The 19,884-nt window shown below is 41.0% G+C and overlaps 1 protein-coding gene across 1 annotated transcript; it reads left to right on the forward strand.

Annotated features, from left to right (window-relative positions):
• The first annotated feature begins 1,462 nt into the window (after positions 1 to 1,462).
• Positions 1,463 to 19,542, forward strand: LOC105446389. The gene is made up of 8 exons (XM_030987524.1): positions 1,463 to 1,517; positions 2,721 to 3,460; positions 3,798 to 4,076; positions 4,451 to 5,548; positions 9,665 to 17,378; positions 17,712 to 17,888; positions 18,341 to 18,553; positions 18,923 to 19,542. Exons 1-8 carry the CDS (start codon positions 1,463 to 1,465, stop codon positions 19,207 to 19,209), a joined length of 10,563 nt encoding a protein of 3,520 aa, XP_030843384.1. The 3' UTR covers positions 19,210 to 19,542.
• The last annotated feature ends 342 nt before the right edge of the window (positions 19,543 to 19,884 follow it).

Genomic DNA, 19,884 nt, shown 5'->3' on the forward strand with positions numbered 1-19,884 from the left:
ACTTTTAGATCCAAATCGACGACGATACTACTGGTTTATCCACACGTTGTGTATCCAGACAGGATGTCCATCCGGACGGATAATTTCAAACGGTATCCAAATTCCGATGTTCCGTGAATCTTTCAAAATTTATTGTGACGCCACGTTATACTTCAAATTCTACGCGATACTCAGCAGGATCCATAAATCAGGATGTAGTGCTGAGGAATAAACCATAATGGCCTAGGCATATTCCAAAAATGATCTAAATTGATTTAGTCAGGGCACTCACAACGATCCGAAATCGAATTTGAGATCGCGAATAATAAATAATAATCTTTGACTTAGGAATTCTTCAACGATAAATTTTCTAGTTGCACTAGATCTAGACTAGATCGTATTTGTAGTAACAAACTTTGCCGTCCATTTGGTAATAATTAAACCAAATAAATGTGTGTAGAACATGAGAAATCATGGATCGAATATCGCATTTCCAAATATTTTCAAAAATCTCTGCGATCTTTGGTCTGCCCATTATACCGGAAACACGTTGCATCTTATGAAAAATACTAAGTCTGCGGATTCCTTTAAAGTTTAAGTTAGGGCCATGTATTTAACTAGACTTCACTTACCGTTCACCTTCTTGTTGACGACACCTCCTTCTTCCAGAGTTATTCCCATGCTAAAAATAAATAACACAACAATGATTCGGAATTTCGTTCTCATGATTTTGTAGATAAACCATTTTGTTCAAAGATAGGATTTGGCGGTCTCCGTTTCTTGCACAGAATAATAATACCTGTCTGTGGTTAAACATCATAGCAACGCATTACGTCACTGGCGCATACGCGCATACTTAGCGCTTAAAAAAACATGAAAAGTGTACAGTTGTCAAAACCCTTTTCAAGTCATTGTGACGTAATGATCGAAATTACAAAGTCTATTCTGCTGCATCACCTAACCCGAAATGTGCCTTTGTGTAAACTCATGAAAATGAATAAATAAGATTTTCTTTTGGGATAATAAAAGATAATTAGATAAATTTACGGGAATTATAGTCCCCATCAACAAATTAATACACCCTACCCGCACCTCCAGTTAAAACTCAGACGAGTATTTTGGAGGACCAACCAACCATGCCAACCAAGAACCAAGAAAAAGCTCGCCTTTTTATCTTCAACACAACGGAAAATCATATCAGCGCGCGCGCAAAATATATAGTGCGCGCCTCAAAACTTCATGCGCGCTTCCCTTTAGGAGATGTGACGTGAACTAACAAAACGCGTGATTTCCCTCCGAAAATAGGTTAGACCGGATAGACTTCTACTTCTTTGTTAATAAATTCATTGATTTCTGTAAATAACCTGCTGCTTAAAGTTATTGATTTTTGTTGAGATGATCAACGAAATGGGTGCCTACTCATCGGCTGGTTATGATTGTTTAAAGTGTGGATGATAATTGATATCAGGCGATGAATCTGACAATGACTAGGTTGCTATGGTGGATCCTCTTCGTCTGTTTGGTGTCATCCAAGAGCTGTGAGTGCTTCAGATATTCTTAGTTACCGGGGTTAAGAAAGAAAAAAAGATCTAGATCTACTGCGATGGGGGTAAATTGTTTAACATTTATATTAAGTCTTATGATGGGAGGTCGTATGTCGGACGCTCAACAAAAATAAAGACGTCACTTTGGGCTTCAGATCACCTAACCCTTAAAAATATGCATCAATTGCACTAGATTCTAATCTGTTCATCATAAATATCTGTCCCGTTCATAATATTGCCTAATAGTAATAATATAGAAGATAATTTATAAAATATTGCATGTAAACTTCTTCAAATCACCGATTTTAATCAACTGTCCGGATAGTGGTGACTGGTTTAACTTATAAAACATTTTGGTTGTTCATATTTTTTATATGAAATGTGTTAAAACTTTAGTGTAATGTCAGCCTACTTTGGGGAGAGATTGAGGAAAATGTATCATTAATGTGTCGGTAGGAAATTATGGGCCTAGAAACGGTGTGGAAGGCGGGATGCCGGGGGCTGCGTGTCTGGATATTAAAACAGAGCCGTCTCTTTGCAGTTGAATTTTAGGGGAAGTGTGCATCAAATACCATACACCATCATAATAAACATGTGTCGTTTAATATTGGCCAACATAAGTTGTATTAGATTAATGAAATAATGCATGTAAACTTCTTCAAATTAATGTTTTAAACCAACTGTCCGGATAACCGACGCATGTCCAGACACGTGATTGATATGATAGCCAGTAGTAAAGTATGTGTTTAGATTCTGAGAAGAAGGGGCTATATGGGCTATATATGGCTGTAGCAGCCGCACATAATAAGTGGGGAGGGATTAGTCAAAGGATAGGAGAAAGGGTGAAGATTTTTCCAGTCATCAAACTTCCCAGGGGCATGGCCCATTCCAAATTTGTAGGAGAAAAAGGAATGTAGAGGGGGAAATGTGTGTTTTTCTGGATATCCCTAGAAATAGTTTTTCCCGCGGGAATCCATTTACCCCCCCCCCCCCCTGCCCGCTCCGTGAGAGTGTTTTTACACTCCAATTACTATTAACAGTAATCGTGAACCATCTAGCTTTAAAAATATTCAGTTGTCCCTCCTATTTCTGACAAAATTGCCTCTTTTTTTTACCAAAATCGCTTCATCTTTACAGAGCAATTAACAAGAAACCTGTTTTCATTAACTTTCTAAAATAATGAATTCCGATTTCCAGCAGTACAGACGGTTCCGCAGGAAAAAGCACCAGAGTGGTCGGTATGGACACCATGCCTAGCAGATCAAGGCCAATCAATGTCATACCGCTTCAAGACCTGCGGCCATCCAGACAATCCTCATCGTAATCAAACAGATCATCAAGCGCATCAAGGTTGTTCAAAGACAGTAATCGAGGTCGCTTCCCGCGTCTGTGTTCCCGCGTGCGAAACTGGCATTATCCAGCGGCTCCTGAACGATGACGGTCAACTACAGTCCATTGACCAGGAGGACGAGAACGTGGCTCGGTGTTTACAGATGGCTGCGGAGCAGAGTAAACTTCAACAAACATCAAAGAGATTGAAATCAAGGGACAGAAATACTGCAGTGCGTTATGACGAGTTTATGACTGGAATAGACATACTGTCGCATTTGTTCACTGCTTACACAAAACACAGGCCGTCTATGAAAGAGAGGGAAGCTATGGAGAATATCAGGATGTTACTAGCTCCTCAAATAAACAACTTGCAAAGTACGAGTGAACCTGGTAGGAAGGCGTCAGAGGAGACGGCACCCAGTACCACAAAAATGGAAAGACCTGACAGGCTACAAGAGCAGTTGGGACTCCTGCAGAATCGCCCAGAATCGAGAAATCATTTGTCAGGAGACGTGGGAGCACCAAACCTTAATGGTCAACAATCCCCTTTGCAGCGGCATCGCGTGAAACGTGATGTGGAATCGCTAGTCATAGCCCCTGTCGTGGTATGTGTTCATTTATTATATTTGGCGAAATATATTAAACATAATTTTATTAAAATCAAATTACGTTTATTGAAAACGAAATTACATTTTACCACCATTCATATGAAGATTTCTAAAGCATTGGCCTATTTGATATAAGTATTTCTAAATTGATGGATAGGATGGCATTGTTTTGTTTAAACTGTATTCTAGCCTGAAATGCTCTTGTCCAAAAACTCTTTTTTGATATTCAACTTTCATAAATATACTCAAATCCTGCCTGCTATATAGCTTTGAGTAGGCCTACAGATGTCTGAATTTGTATTTGATTTATTTTTGTCGACCTCGTATTATCCAGGATATCGAGGTCAACGGCAGTATGTTTTACCGAGTGGGTCAGCTTCTTCTACAGAAGGGACAGCAGATTAAAGGAGTTCTACAAAGAGGCATAGATACTGATTTTGCCAGCCATTTTGAGAGAATTGGAGAGGGGATTAGACGCCTTCTCTCTGGTCGCTGGAACAACTTCGTACAGAAAATCTTGCCTGATCGTACAGCTGACACGAACACCACCGCTCCTGTCACCGATGAACATCAACCATTGCATTCTTTCTTTGATAGACTGAGGGGTTTGTTGGTAAATATATTTGTACCTTCTTTGACTAATGATGAACTGAAAATAATACATTAGTTGGAAAACATTATAAATCAAATCAATTTTTTTTAAATGCATTGATTCAGGCCTGAATTTCGCGCAAGTTTCAAGGATTCTCTTCTATGAATGAAAAATGGATTCTACTTCATTTACGCGATAGTTTTATTTTGGACGTAACAAGAGTAAAGACAAACATTTGAATCAATTTTTTTTTTTTAATTACTAAAGGAATATAACTTAACCTGGGGCTTTTGCATAGGGTTTAACAACGGTTTAGCTTTAGACGCCACCCCACCCAATACACACACACACACACATCGTTGTGTAATGCTAATTTGTTCATTTAAATATTCCAGGATATCAGGAATGGTCTTTCAGGCGAATCAGGCAAACCTACAGTATCGGTCATAGAAAACAGCCACACCAACAACTCTCCGTTGCCGAATCAGGCAGCAGATGATCCACTCGATGTCCAGACGGCTTCAAAAACTGATCCTCAAAGTGATCGTAACAGTGTTCCTATCTCATTCCAATCAATAGACATAGTTTCAAATACAATCGGGAATCAGAAGCAATCAAAATCACAAAATGGTTCTGTAGTAGCCCTTGAAAAGAATGGTTTAAGTCCGGATCCACCAGAACCTCTGTTCAACAATTCAGATGTACCAGAACTGCCGAGGAGGGTTAAACGCGAAGACAATGGCATGCCGGATGTTCTGGACATGTTTCAAATTGTCAATACTAGCAAGTTCAGTTACCTCAATATTCCTGTCTTAGACGGCATTGGCAAAGCTATAGAAACGATGACTTCAAGACGATGGACTTCGAGCATGGAGAATGATATATTTGGCTCCCTTCACCAACTTAGTGAACTCGAGAACATGGTTATCTTTAAGAGATTTCTGAAGAAACTGCAAGGAGGTGTTTCCTTGGATATTTTTCCATTTGCAGAGCATTTGCGGGACCTGGCATCATCTATTGACCACCTTCAACATCTTAGAGCTATAGAAACGACGGCTTCTATCGGATGGACTTCGGGCATGGAGGATCACATCTTTGGCTCCCTTCACCAACTAAGTGAACTTCAGAACATAGTTACCCTTAAGAGAGTTCTGAAGAATCTGCAAGGAGGCGTTTCCTTAGATCTTCTTCCATATGCGGAGCAGTTGCGGGACCTGGCATCATCTATTGACAATCTTAAACATCATAACGTCTTGCGCACTGCGATAGAAACATTTGACATGTTGTACACAGAGCGATTCTTACGAGATTTGACTGGTTTTCATTCTCCTATTGACGTGTCGCGGTATCGTCAGCGTCTACGTAATCTCATTGAGCCTCTGCGACATCAGTACAAAACTCACGATCTTCAAACATTTGTGGATAGACTGTTGGAATCATACCAAAAGATCATCACGCAAATTGGTGATAATGAATTGGTTTCATTCATGAAGGTAGTACTCCGAGATGGTAAGAACTATAGCTTACATTTGAGCCGTTTCCAAGCATTATTGAGAAGCCTTGTCACAACGAAGAACAGTACTCATGGTCATCAAGATTTTGATGCGTGGATGCGTCAACTTCATTTGTTTAATTCATCACTGGGTCAGTACAACCAAACTATTTCTGGGACGCCAGCTAATGAGACCGATACAGATCAGAATATAACCTTGCATTCAGTAAAACGGCGTCAAGTACCTTCTCAACCTAACAAGAAAGGCAATTTTGCATTTCTCAACCATTTCTGGGACTTGAGCACAGAAGTTAAACAGAAAATAAACCATGTGATTTCGAAATTAGCATCGGCCACTCTGTTCGATATGATGCAAGCATTGAGACGCAAAGACGAACCACTGCAAAACCTACGCGGGTTGAGCAGATTTCATCGGTTGACTTCAGTCCTGGAACCCTATCAAAATATGAACTACATAGGAAAGATGTTACTGGCAATAAACAAATTTGCACCACAGGAGTTGAAAAAAAGATTACATGGATCAAAAGAGAGCAAAAGAGAAGTTCCATTTTCGCAGGAAAATTTATCGGGTGATTTCTCTGAGAAATATCGAAATGAAACCAAGCACCGTCTGTTAAGTTTCCTTGATGCGATACTTCGCATTGCACCGAATATTTCTTCTTCAAAGAACAACAACCGTCTCCTCGAACTTGCCACTCACATGAGCGACAACTGGTTTGGAGACCGTAGGAATGAGGATTTTCTTTATTACCTTTTAAGGAAAATGAACTATGTTCAACCGGTAACAGAAGAGTACGATATCCTTGACTTCCTCAAACATCTTCGAGAACAAAGTTTTTCGAGAAGTGACGTTAATTCTGCTCAGATGTTGGCAAATGTGATGGTCCGTTTCATCAGCAGAGAGGGTTTGACTAACAATACTACTTTGAGAAATCTTCTGAAATCGATTTGGTTTCCACAACATGGAACGCAGAATAAGACTTTTTATCAAACTTTGATGGATATCGTACAAAGCCTGAACCACATCAGTCACGATAAAGATGTCAATATGAAGCAGGCGCTGTCTAAATACCTAATGGCTTTGATGTATGTAGTAGGTGACGAGATTCCAAGCTTCGAGCCACCATCTGACCCGAATTTAGCTTTGATTGATTTTCTTCTACGAAATGATACTAGAAAGAATCCGGAAATAGACCGGCCAGCCTTCCATTCGCTTGCTAGATTAATAACGTCCATAAAAGGGAATTCATTTGATGTACTCGCGTTACAGGACCATCTCCAGAAACTCGGTGGGTTTCCACAACATGAAAAGCAGAATAAGACTGTTTACCAAACTTTGATGGATATCGTACAAAGCCTGAACCACACCAGTCACCGCAAAAATATCAACATGATGCAGGAGCTGTCTAAAAACTTGCAGTTATTGAAAGAACGCAGTTCTGTTAATAATGGAACCCTTGCCCGTTTTGATGACCTAATGGCTTTGATGGATGTGGTAGGTGACGAAATTCTAAGCTTCGGACCACCATCTGACCCGAATTCAGCTTTTATTGATTTTCTCCTACGAAATGATGCTAGCAAATATCCGGAAATAGACCGACCAGCCTTCCATTCGCTTGCTAAATTAATAACGTCCATAAAAGGGAATTCATTTGATGTAATCGCATTACGGGACCTTCTCCAGGAACTCGGTTGGTTTTCACAACATGAAAAGCAGAATAAGACTGTTTACCAAACTTTGATGGATATCGTACATAGCCTGAACTACACCAGTCACCGCAAAAATATCAACATGATGCAGGAGCTGTCTAAAAACTTGCAGTTATTGAAAGAAGGCAGTTCTGTGAATAATAGAAGCCTTGCCCGTTTTGATGACCTAGTGGCTTTGATGTATGTGGAAGGTGACGAAATTCCAAGCTTCGAACCACCATCTGACCCGAATTCAGCTTTGATTGATTTTCTCCTGAGGAATGATGCTAGCGAGAATCCGGAAATAGATCTGCAAGCCATCCATTCGCTTGCTACATTAATAACGTCCCTACAAATGAACTCATCTGATGTACTCACAATACAGGACTTTCTCCAGGGACTTGGTTGGTTTCCACAACATGAAAAGCAGAATAAGACTGTTTACCAAACTTTGATGGATATCGTACATAGCCTGAACCACACCAGTCACCGCAAAAATATCAACATGATGCAGGAGCTGTCTAAAAACTTGCAGTTATTGAAAGAAGGCAGTTCTGTTAATAATGGAACCCTTGCCCGTTTTGATGACCTAATGGCTTTGATGGATGTGGTAGGTGACGAAATTCCAAGCTTCGAACCACCATCTGACCCGAATTCAGCTTTGATTGATTTTCTCCTAAGGAATGATGCTAGCGAGAATCCGGAAATAGATCTGCAAGCCATCCATTCGCTTGCTACATTAATAACGTCCCTACAAATGAACTCATCTGATGTACTCACAATACAGGACTTTCTCCAGGGACTTGGTTGGTTTCCACAACATGAAAAACAGAATAAGACTGTTTACCAAACTTTGATGGATATCGTACATAGCCTGAACCACACCAGTCACCGCAAAAATATCAACATGATGCAGGAGCTGTCTAAAAACTTGCAGTTATTGAAAGAAGGCAGTTCTGTTAATAATGGAACCCTTGCCCGTTTTGATGACCTAATGGCTTTGATGGATGTGGTAGGTGACGAAATTCTAAGCTTTGGACCACCATCTGACCCGAATTTAGCTTTTATTGATTTTCTCCTTCGAAATGATGCTAGCAAATATCCGGAAATAGACCGACCAGCTTTCCATTCGCTTGCTAAATTAATAACGTCAATAAAGAGTAATTCATTTGATGTAATCGCATTACGGGACCTTCTCCAGGAACTCGGTTGGTTTTCACAACATGAAAAGCAGAATAAGACTGTTTACCAAACTTTGATGGATATCGTACATAGCCTGAACTACACCAGTCACCGCAAAAATATCAACATGATGCAGGAGCTGTCTAAAAACTTGCAGTTATTAAAAGAACACAGTTCTGTAAATGATGGAACCCTTGCCCGTTTTGATGACCTAATGGCTTTGATGGATGTGGTAGGTGACGAAATTCTAAGCTTCGGACCACCATCTGACCCTAATTTAGCTTTGATTGATTTTCTCCTAAGGAATGATGCTAGCGAGAATCCGGAAAAAGATCTGCAAGCCATCCATTCGCTTGCTACATTAATAACGTCCCTACAAATGAACTCATCTGATGTACTCACAATACAGGACTTTCTCCAGGGACTTGGTTGGTTTCCACAACAGAAAAAGCAGACTAAAACTATTTATCAGACTTTGATGGATATCGTACATAGCCTGAACCACACCAGTCACCGCAAAAATATCAACATGATGCAGGAGCTGTCTAAAAACTTGCAGTTATTGAAAGAAGGCAGTTCTGTAAATAATAGAAGCCTTGCCCGTTTTGATGACCTAATGGCTTTGATGTATGTAGTAGGTGACGAAATTCCAAGCTTCGAACCACCATCTGACCGGAATTCAGCTTTGATTGATTTTCTCCTAAGGAATGATGCTAGCGAGAATCCGGAAATAGATCTGCAAGCCATCCATTCGCTTGCTACATTAATAACGTCCCTACAAGTGAACTCATCTGATGTACTCACAATACAGGACTTTCTCCAGGGACTTGGTTGGTCTCCACAACAGAAAAAGCAGACTAAGACTGTTTATCAGACTTTGATGGATATCGTACATAGCCTGAACCACACCAGTCACCGCAAAAATATCAACATGATGCAGGAGCTGTCTAAAAACTTGCAGTCATTGAAAGAAGGCAGTTCTGTAAATAATAGAAGCCTTGCCCGTTTTGATGACCTAATGGCTTTGATGTATGGGGTTGGTGACGAAATTCCAAGCTTCGAGCCACTATCTGATCCGAATTCAGCTCTGATTGATTTTCTCCTAAGGAATGATGCTATCAAGAGTCCGGAAATAGATCCGGAGGCCTTCCATTCGCTCGCTAGATTGATAACGTCACTACAAAGTAATTCATCTGATGTATTCACATTACAGGACCTTTTCCAGGAACTCAGTCAAATAGGTGAAAGGTATAAATCAGAAGAAAAATATACACCTCGGATGGATTTCCTTGATGTAGTGAGGCTTTTAGTGCCAAATACCAAGTTTAACGGCAGCAAAGATCTTGCGATATTCGCCAACATCATGGAGCGTGCTAGATATTCGAGGAATAGTATAAGGGCACTTGACCATGTCTTGAACGCACTCAAATCCCTTCAAGAGGACAACTTGGAAGGTTTCTACCCCGTTTTTCAAAACATGACATTGGTTGACTTTCTTCAGCTACCAGTAAGTCTTCCAAATGGGGATCTCGGCAGTATACAAGATCTTGCAAATCTAACTAATCATATTCCTGTAACAAACAACACTGACCTACATGTGCTGCAACAGATAGTTGAGTTATGGACTCAATCCCTGGATAACGGTGATCAGAAAATCTCGCTCCATCCTTTGGTGCACCTGTTCCAGTCACTCGGTGATAACAACCACATCAAGGACAATGTCCAGGAGCTACTGAATCTCACTATGATCACAAAGCACCTCCACACAATTTCACCGGATAGTAGGAAGATATCGGATATTCTAAATACGTTACAGCATATCTTCGAAGAGAACTCTGACCAGTCTGTCGTAGAAGGTGACGAGCTTAACTTTATCGATATTCTTGATTCACTGATAGACAGTCGGGAAGGTCTTACCAATGTATCACAAATGGCGTTGAATGAATTCGATGGAAGTCTTGCTCAACTAATTGCAGGAGCCGCTTCACAGAGGCTGGAAAATATTGGAAATTTTGATGAACTATTGAGGGTAGTCTTTCATCCTCAACATTTGCACGACTTCCCTGAAAAGTCAGATCGACTTGCGGATATCATTGGTTCCCTCGGGAGGATTAAAGATGAAGAATTAGCCAATGGAATAAACCCAGATTTAGAAATTCTTAACAAACTGTTTTCAAATCTCCAGTCAAATGTCTCTACAGTGGAAGTTCTCAAACGTTTCTTACTGGACCTGGAAGCATTGCAATCGGGTACTTCATACCAAGAAAGTACAAATCCTCACATAGCAATGGGCTTCATGGATTCAATGCTGCATATCTTACCGAGTAACGAAATCTTAGACCGGGGTATCACGAATCTCCCGTTCCTCACCAAGCTCATTCAAGACAGCGAGGGACATCGATATAAAGGCAGGCTTCCTATATTGGCACAGTTTCTAAGGGACCTTCAGCACCTTCAGATGACACCATATTTAGGGGATTTGGATGTGTCTCCTGCAAACATTTCATACGCTGACTTCCTACAACTTCTGGGTGATGGTGGGTTCTCGGAAGATGAAGTAATTTCAATGCAGCAGCTAGCAAACCTGACAAATCACTTCGATAATGGGAACGCGTCAGACGAATTCTTACATTTAGTAAAACTGCTCGACTTACTTCAACCTCCACAGAAGAAGACAGCCAATGAACCAGAACCCCAAAGCTCTTCTTTATTGAACATGTTTTTAAATCCAAGAGACAGATACGACACAATCGCTGATATGGATGAGTTGAGAGGCATGATACCTTTGAGTGAACTTCTGAATGGACCTGTGAAAGACATGGTCGTCGACGAAATAAGGGGTTTAATTGACTCCAATTCAAATCGCCATTTCCTTCAAATCATCAAGTTAGTTCACTTCCTGCGGAATGCAATTCACAGGGGATACCATACCTCATCTGGTGATATGGGTATGCTACAAACGTTATCTACATTTGCGTCATTGTGGAAGGAAAATCTCACCTCAAGTAATGCCATTTCATATGAAAATCTTTTAAAAGACTTGGGCAACATTGAAAATGACCAGCAATATCTAGGACAAGGTGACACAGAGCCACTGGTGCACTTTCTGATATTAGCGCTAGGAAAGGATGATTGGAATCCAGTTGAATTTGACCGACTTTCGCACTTCGCAGACATGCTGGACAATGTGTCTACTGCCATCAATACTTCAGAAGTACAAAGGATGATGATGGATATGTGGTTCAAACCTCCCCAACATCCAGATCAAAGATACTTAAAATTCTTCTCAGATATGCAGAGCAATGTACATGTTCTTTCTAATGAAGATTTTGTAAAATTGAACGAACTTGTGAAGGCACATGCCGATAGTTTTAAAGAACATGACCCCAATGCACTTCCCGACGTTCTCAGCATTATTGGCGGGAGCGAAGATGAGCGGTTAAGTTCACTGATGCATTTCCTCGTTTCCCAGCAGTTTCCGGATTCCTATGAACCCAACGATATATTGATGATGCAAAATGTTGTCAACATTATCAAGCGATTCATACCAACCTTGACAGATGAAAATGTTGCAGAAATTACGAAACTGTTTACATCTCAGGTAGACCACCAAGGACCTTTCACAGAGTATCTTCGACTAATGCTGGCTCTAAGAGATGCAGCGGCAGCCAACCGTTCCCTAGATATGCTGACGGAATTGAAATCACTGACAAAGGGGTTACCACCATTTGGGGATAGAAGCTTAAAGTATGAGGATATGGAGCATGATATCAAGGATCTACTGAAGATATTCGACACTAGGAATACGGACCAAGGTGACGTTTTAAACTTTATCAATACCCTCGCCAAAGAGCCGTATCGACCCTCTTGGCCCTGGTCTAACTCTGTACTTCCTAAATTGAAACAAGTAGCATTTCATGGCCACCTACCTAAGAATCTTGGGGATGACATGTTGAGCAGTTTTGCTGGCATCTTTGGACAATCTCGAGCGGGACCAAATGACCAACTGATGTCACTGTTGGATGATGTGAAGGAGCATTTTCAGGATTCCTATGAACCCAATGATATATTGATGATGCAAAAGGTTGTCAACATTACCAAGCGTTTCATACCGACCTTGACAGATGAAAATGTTGCAGAAATTACGGAACTGTTTACATCTCAGGTAGACCACCAAAAACCTATCACAGAGTATCTTCGACTAATGCTGGCTCTGAGAGATGCAGTGGCAGCCAACCGCTCCCTAGATGTGCTGACGGAGTTAAAATCAATCACAAAGGGGTTATCACTATTTGGGGATAGTGGCTTGCGGTATGATAACATGACAAATGACATACAGGATCTACTGAGGTTATTTGACACTAGCAATACGGACAAAGGTGACATTTTAAGCTTTATCGACACCCTCGCCAATGAGCCGTATCAACCCTCTTGGCCCTGGTCTAACTCCGTACTTCCTAAATTGAAAGACGTAGCATTTCATGGCCACCTACCTAAGAATCTTGGGGATGACATGCTGAGCAGTTTTGCTGGTATCTTTGGACAATCTCGAACTGGAGCGAATGACCAGCTGATGTCATTGCTAGATGATGTGAAGGAGACAGATAATTACCAACCTTCCAGTATAGATGTCGTTGCTGAATTAGATCGTCATGAAACGATTAAACAGTGGATGAAAGATAGTAAGTCAGCATTACGATCCTACCTAGAATCAGTCAATGATGTCCTTGGCTCAGCTACCCAAAGCAACGCAGCTTCGTTCCTTGATTTCCTAGATTATACTGACATGTATAAGGATGCAGATGAATTCAATCGACCCATTCTAGATTTGAAGAACCTCTCAGGTATAATACCCCGTCCTCTTGGAAATGCAAGAGCGACGACATCCATTTACGAAGAACTTCTGAAGCAGTTTGGACCAGAAGTCCCACATCCGCCGCTCCTTGCCTTTGTTGATGCATTACAGGAGATGTTCAGTCAGCCAGACATCGACGTTTCAAACGATCCCACAAAATTGAACGAAATGGGTAGCTATCTAGAAAATATACCGCTGCCGATGACTACCGCTCTTGACGATATTCACAGCATCTTGATTAAAACAGAGGGAGCCAAATCATATCTAGATTACATGGAAGATATGCTAACTTCATTAACCGGGATTGGGACCGGAGTGTTGCCTAAACTCGAGTCCTTGCAGGATCTGGAGGACAATGGCTTAGTAGACTTACTGCAGAGATCATCCTCGCCATTAGTAGACAAGGCAATTCTAGATGATCTTGATAAACTTCTAGGTCAGAAAACTTCTGCAGAAATGTTTGCAGCCGGTTTGGAAGCCACACTCCAAGATGAGGGAATGAGAAATGACATAAACCAAAATCAAACCAGCGCACTCTTGAACAATTATCAGAAAGACATAATCAAGATGGTCGCATTCCAGCAATACTTTGGAGACTTAGGCGATATCGTGGACGTTATTAGCCAATATAGCACGTTAAAGGAAAGCATACACAAACCTGGGTCAGATATCCTGGACCTGTTTGGAGACGTGCAGGAGTTCCCGAATGAAACATCCACGGGAGAACTCTTTCAAGATATGCATACATTCCAGGAAAACATCACTGCCTATGGAAACGATCTTGAAAATACAATCCAGTTGTTGGCGTCGATCTTTGATCTCACCTCTCCCGAATTCATCAACGAAAATGAAATATTGCTTAATGCTTTTACAGATATCGCCATTCATTCGGAAAATATTACAAAAGATGAGTCAAAGTTACTTTATCAACGAATAGAGGAACATTTCGAGGAGCCTTCGGAGCCAAATTTCATGGAACTCCTTGGGAATATTACCTTGATGCTATTGGCTAATCCTGAAATTGAGATCGATGAACATTTCCTTAACGTGATTGAAGGGATTGATTGGACCACAGATATAAATCAGAAATTTAAAAAGTTACGTAATATTGTCGATGAAATGAGAGGCATTCAAGGGCTTTTGAAACAGAACGCAAGTGAAATTCTTCAAATGTTCACCCCTCTGTTGGTCCCTTCATCAAACGAGATAACGGAACAAGACAATTCGGACATGTTTGAACTTTTCGAGGGATTGGCGCATGTTGACGATGAGACTTCCCGTAATGTTACTATAGCTTTGCATGAAGATATCCATAACAAATTTCTTGAAGTTCCTTATAGCTTCTCGCGGGAAACAATAAGCGAACTTCTCTCCGTTATTGACACTGCATCTAGTGATAAAATGAGTGATAAGTTATTCCTTAAGCTGGTCGACAGATTCGCCGCCGTTAAGAATGATACTCATCAAATGAAGCTGGTACACCAACTCTTTGAAGACATGATGACAAGTGTGTCTTGGAGTTATAATGAAACGATGCCGAGACTCATTGAAGATATTCTGCATCTACATAAGAAGAAAAAATTGTTCCCAGTGTTGGATTTCATCCAGACAATTTTGGTAACGAATGAAACAGAAATCGAAAACGAACAAGAAAATATGAAGATATATGATGCAATGAATCGCCATGTAGCGAGTCCCGTTTCATTCCAAGACTTCACACGATATCTCGACAGCATCCAGGACGTTGTTAACTCTGAAAATAAGAATGACTTGATAGATGTCCTCGAGACAATCTATCCAGTCAGTGAAAATGCTTCCCGCAATGAATCACTAGCTTTGTATAAACTGATCACCAGAACGTTCAACGAAACTGTGTTCCAAGACTTCACACGATATCTCGACAGCATCCAGGACGTTGTTAACTCTGAAAATAAGAATGACTTGATAGATGTCCTCGAGACAATCTATCCAGTCAGTGAAAATGCTTCCCGCAATGAATCACTAGCTTTGTATAAACTGATCACCAGAACGTTCAACGAAACTGTGTTCCAAGACTTCACACGATATCTCGACAGCATCCAGGACGTTGTTAACTCTGAAAATAAGAATGACTTGATAGATGTCCTCGAGACAATCTATCCAGTCAGTGAAAATGCTTCCCGCAATGAATCACTAGCTTTGTATAAACTGATCACCAGAACGTTCAACGAAACTGTGTTCCCAAGAGGCCCAATTGAAGGCCTGGTGTCCTTTCTCTGGAAGGCTTCTCGAAATCAATCTCATCAGAAGATTCTTAATTCAAAAGCAGATGACATGCTTTTTCTTCGGTTGGTCGACAAAGTTAGAATCATCAAAAATGAGAGTCAAAATCGACTACTACTTCGCCGTACATTTAATGACATGATTTATCGAGCGTCCATGAGATATAATCGAACCATTTCAAGTATTCTAGAAGACATTCTCCTCCTACCTCAGCATGAAGAAATGCCACCAGTCTTGGATTTACTTCAGAAACTCGGGGCATCTAATGAATCGAGGATTGGAAATAAAGAAGCCAATTTGAAGATGTTTGATGATATGAATCACCAAGTACCAAATCGCTTTCAGCTACCCGACTTCACGCGATTTCTGAAGGATCGACAGTACTTGGGCGAACCGCGCGCTCCTGAAGTTAGCACGTTGGTCAGCTTCTTGCAAAATGCATCAAACTTTCGCTATCTTAAGCAATCTGAATCCAAATGGGTCGACTACTTCCGACTAATAACCAATACGTCAGCATCTGCGACCGAAGATGTGCTCAGAACTTTTGATACGCTGGGAAAACAGTCGCGTCAAGGCACCGCCTTGCTAACAGTTGATCAAGGCACCGAGCTAATCAACATCTTGAAGAACATATCCGACGGACAGTGGATTCACCGGGATGATTCCTCATGGAGAAGCATCTATGGTTCCTTTGAGAACGCATCTTCAGCCTCTCAAGGCAAACATCTAAATGAATTCATCAAGCATCTTTTCGGAGAAGTTCGGAACGAAGATTTATCAGATGGTATATTCTTGGATATGATTGAAGGTCTTCAGAACAAGAGTCTCTTCACGCATGATCGTGTTCTACAGTGGATGGAAGCCTTCAGAGCAATTAGAAAGATATCTCTTAAAGAGCTAAATAACACTCTTGGATCTCTCCTAGAAATCATGTCTAGTTTGGATGCAGTATTGGAGCGACCCCAACCATATCCTTCTCCTCGTGAAGAAATCTTGGGTTTCTTTCAAAATATAACAGAATTAAGCATGCCATTACAAAAGTCAGACTCCCTGAACAGTTTCAATGAAATGATACACCGCCTGAAACAAACAGAGGACAAACTTTATCCAGGAACTGTAAAAGGCAACAGACGGCTCCTTCTACAGTTGGACAGCTTGTTCAATCCGGAGGAATTTGAGCGAAAGAAGCGGGAACATGTGCTACTAGAGTTCTTGTTGAAGATTCCCCGTTTACTCAACGCATCGGAGCTTGATGACGGTGACGTGATGGCGTTGCAACAAATCAACGATTTCGATTACTTTGATGAAAGCATCTACGAAGAACGTCCACCCGAGGATAACAGAGGAAAAGGCGCCCTTGTTGATGACTTCCTTGGTGTAATGCAGAAACTCGTCAGGGTAAATCTGAACGTATGGAATAACTCTTTTCCACAATTTATTGGCCAGTCTCCCAGCACCTCTCAACAGGGCACTTATGACCTACATCGGATGTATTATTCATTGGCTGAAGGAATTCGTATGATGTCCAAAGCGTTCCACGGAATCGTCAGTCTACTCCAGAACCCTGCGCCGACTGTAGAACCGGAGCCAACGACGATGTCACCAGAAACCAATGATCTGGACAATTTCTTAAACCAAGTTAGCAATATGAGCCAGTTGAAAACGGAACCAGACCTAACGCGCACAATCCAAAGATTTACGCAACTGACGGCAATTGTGAAGAATTCAAATGGTTCTGAGTTGGAAGATGTCGTGGAGCTCTTGTCATCGTTCTTTGGTCCACGGCGTGAGAAAACAGACGAATGGCGCTTGGAGAATACAGGTTAGACATGTCCTATCTGATTCCTATATCAAGATTTAAGAAATTGTTTAATTATACATGCTTATTAAGGATAAATACATTTCGACCAAACACACCCATCTGAAACTTCTGTCGGCAAGTATCTAAGTATAAATATTATTCTCTATGCTAGTTTGTAATGTTTCTGGAATTTATTGGCAAACTTAGTTCAGCATTCTCCCCCCCCCCCCCCCTCCTCCTCTCCCTCCAAATTTGCTAGCGTTGTCATGGCTGATATCTCAACATTTTTAATATTTGTTCATACTCGAATCTTCTCCTTTCTTTTTGTTTACCATGCTTTTGATATATTTGTAGATTCCATTGACAACTGGTCGGAGTGGACAGCATGGAGCACATGCTCTGTAACCTGTGGTCATGGGGTACATGGAAGGAGACGGACGTGTAGCATCAATATCGAGGGACTCCTCATCGCGTCTGATCAATGCGTAGGGAAAGCTGAAGAAATATCAGAGTGTCAGGTGGAATGCCAGGGTGAGTTACAAGAGAGTTAGTACTTAATACCCCGAATCACAGCAATACTTTTTTTGAAACAGTAAAAGGCTGTAACCATCCTAATTCTATCCTTCTGTCAACACTCGAAATACATGTTTATACAGTAAAAGTTGTCAAGTGAAAGCAAGAGTGATAAATATAAAGACATTGAAGTAAGTAGTTGCAATGAAGGGTTCTCTTTGAAATCTTGCGTCTGAGCAATGGAGATTCTTTTCATGCTAACATGTTACAGATGCATATACTTAAAATAGTCTTCCAATTGCAACAATAATTTGTAAGCTCGTGGTTTATTTGTATTCGCTCTCTGACGGTTCCCTTTCATTTCCAACCAGAAAGAGTACAGGTCTAAGATATTGTCATGGTTTGGCTAATTTTGGCCGACTCCTACCTATTTTCTGAAATATCTATGTTTGCCTTCTTTTACCAAATAGAGGTATCTTGGGCCGGATGGTCCTTCTGGTCTCGATGTGATAATAGATGCGGTGGCGGTAACCAGACCCGGTCTCGACCATGCGGTTCGAACCCCACGGAAACCAATGCAATCCATCCTGTCAACCACTTCTGTAACGGCTCCTCCGAGGAAAAGAAAATGTGTCAGGAATATGACTTCGATGAATGCTCCCTGCATGAAATGTTTGTTCCCGGTGAGAACTTTAAACTACTTACTCCAAGACCATGTTTCAAAATGGGGTGCCGGTTATTTCTATGTAATTTTAAGATATGGATAACCAACAAAATATAAAAGTTTTAAAATTATGATAGTAGAGGTTCGTTTTGTCCGTTATCATCGGCAGATCTAGAGAGCGAAAATTGTCAACCCTCCCCCCCCCCCCCCCCTCCTCCCATGTAAACACAAGCCATGTTAATGGTGAAAAGATTTTCAGAAACTTACCAATTTATCACCTTCGTCTCATTTTCTAAGACGGTTTCCATCATGTTGCCTTCTGGATTTCAGCTAAAGTACCATTCATTTGTTATTGATTCACTACCCAAATTTTGCCTTGAAATGACAGGAACTTGGTCGGAGTGGTCCGCCTGGGCAAAGTGCCCCGATGTCTGCAAGGGATATCGTGACCGGCAGAGGTCATGTCATCCATTGAATGAAACGACACCGATAATCACCCGGATGAAACGAGACGAAGGCCTTCTGTGTGCAGGAGACGCCAAAGAGAATGTATCCTGTGAATATTCTACTGTCTGTTTGACGAAGATGCCTCCAGTTATCAATGCCAATGGTTGGTTTACCCTCGCCCTTCTGTCCCTATTTCCGTGTAATAAAACAAAAATTAGTCTATTGTAAACTTCTAAAATTGGTCAGTTTGATTACATTAAGCAACGACAATACTATATATACAAAATCAAAATGTTACTTTCTTTGGTTTTTCGGAAATGTATATCCGTGACGTAAATGTTTATATAATCATGTAATTCCCGATAAAAAATGTGCTATTTCATGTACCCTATTAAAGTAATTCCTACTTCCTCAATATTTTCAATCTCTAAACAAAAGGCTCGTGTGATAATTACTTTATGCTGTCTTATCTCTGATCAAGTACAAATAAATTTTTGGAGAGGGCACTTTCAATTTTCTGCCATCCCTAACCTCTCCATCTCTCTCTCTCTCTCTCTCTCTCTCTCTTCTTCCTCTCTCTCTCTCTCTCTCTCTGTCTCTGTTCGGCGAAAATCATCCCAACGACGATGGAAAACGCTATTAATTTCAAAAACGACAACTGTCTCTCACTCTCCCTATATTTTTCTATCCGTATGCCTCTTTTTTTTATCCTTACAAATGCAGCTCCCTGGACGTCGTGGTCACCCTGGTCCCGATGCAACAACAGATGCGGTGTCGGGAATCAAACCCGCTCTCGACGATGCCAGCTAACAGATCATGGTGTAACCAATGCAACCCATAGTGGAATCCACTCCTGTTATGGTGATTCCCAAGAGAAAAGAACATGTAGCGAGTACGACTTTG

Source organism: Strongylocentrotus purpuratus, unplaced genomic scaffold, assembly GCF_000002235.5.
Source record: "Strongylocentrotus purpuratus isolate Spur 01 unplaced genomic scaffold, Spur_5.0 spur5_scaffold_16, whole genome shotgun sequence".
In the NCBI taxonomy this organism is placed as follows: Eukaryota; Metazoa; Echinodermata; class Echinoidea; order Camarodonta; family Strongylocentrotidae; genus Strongylocentrotus; species Strongylocentrotus purpuratus.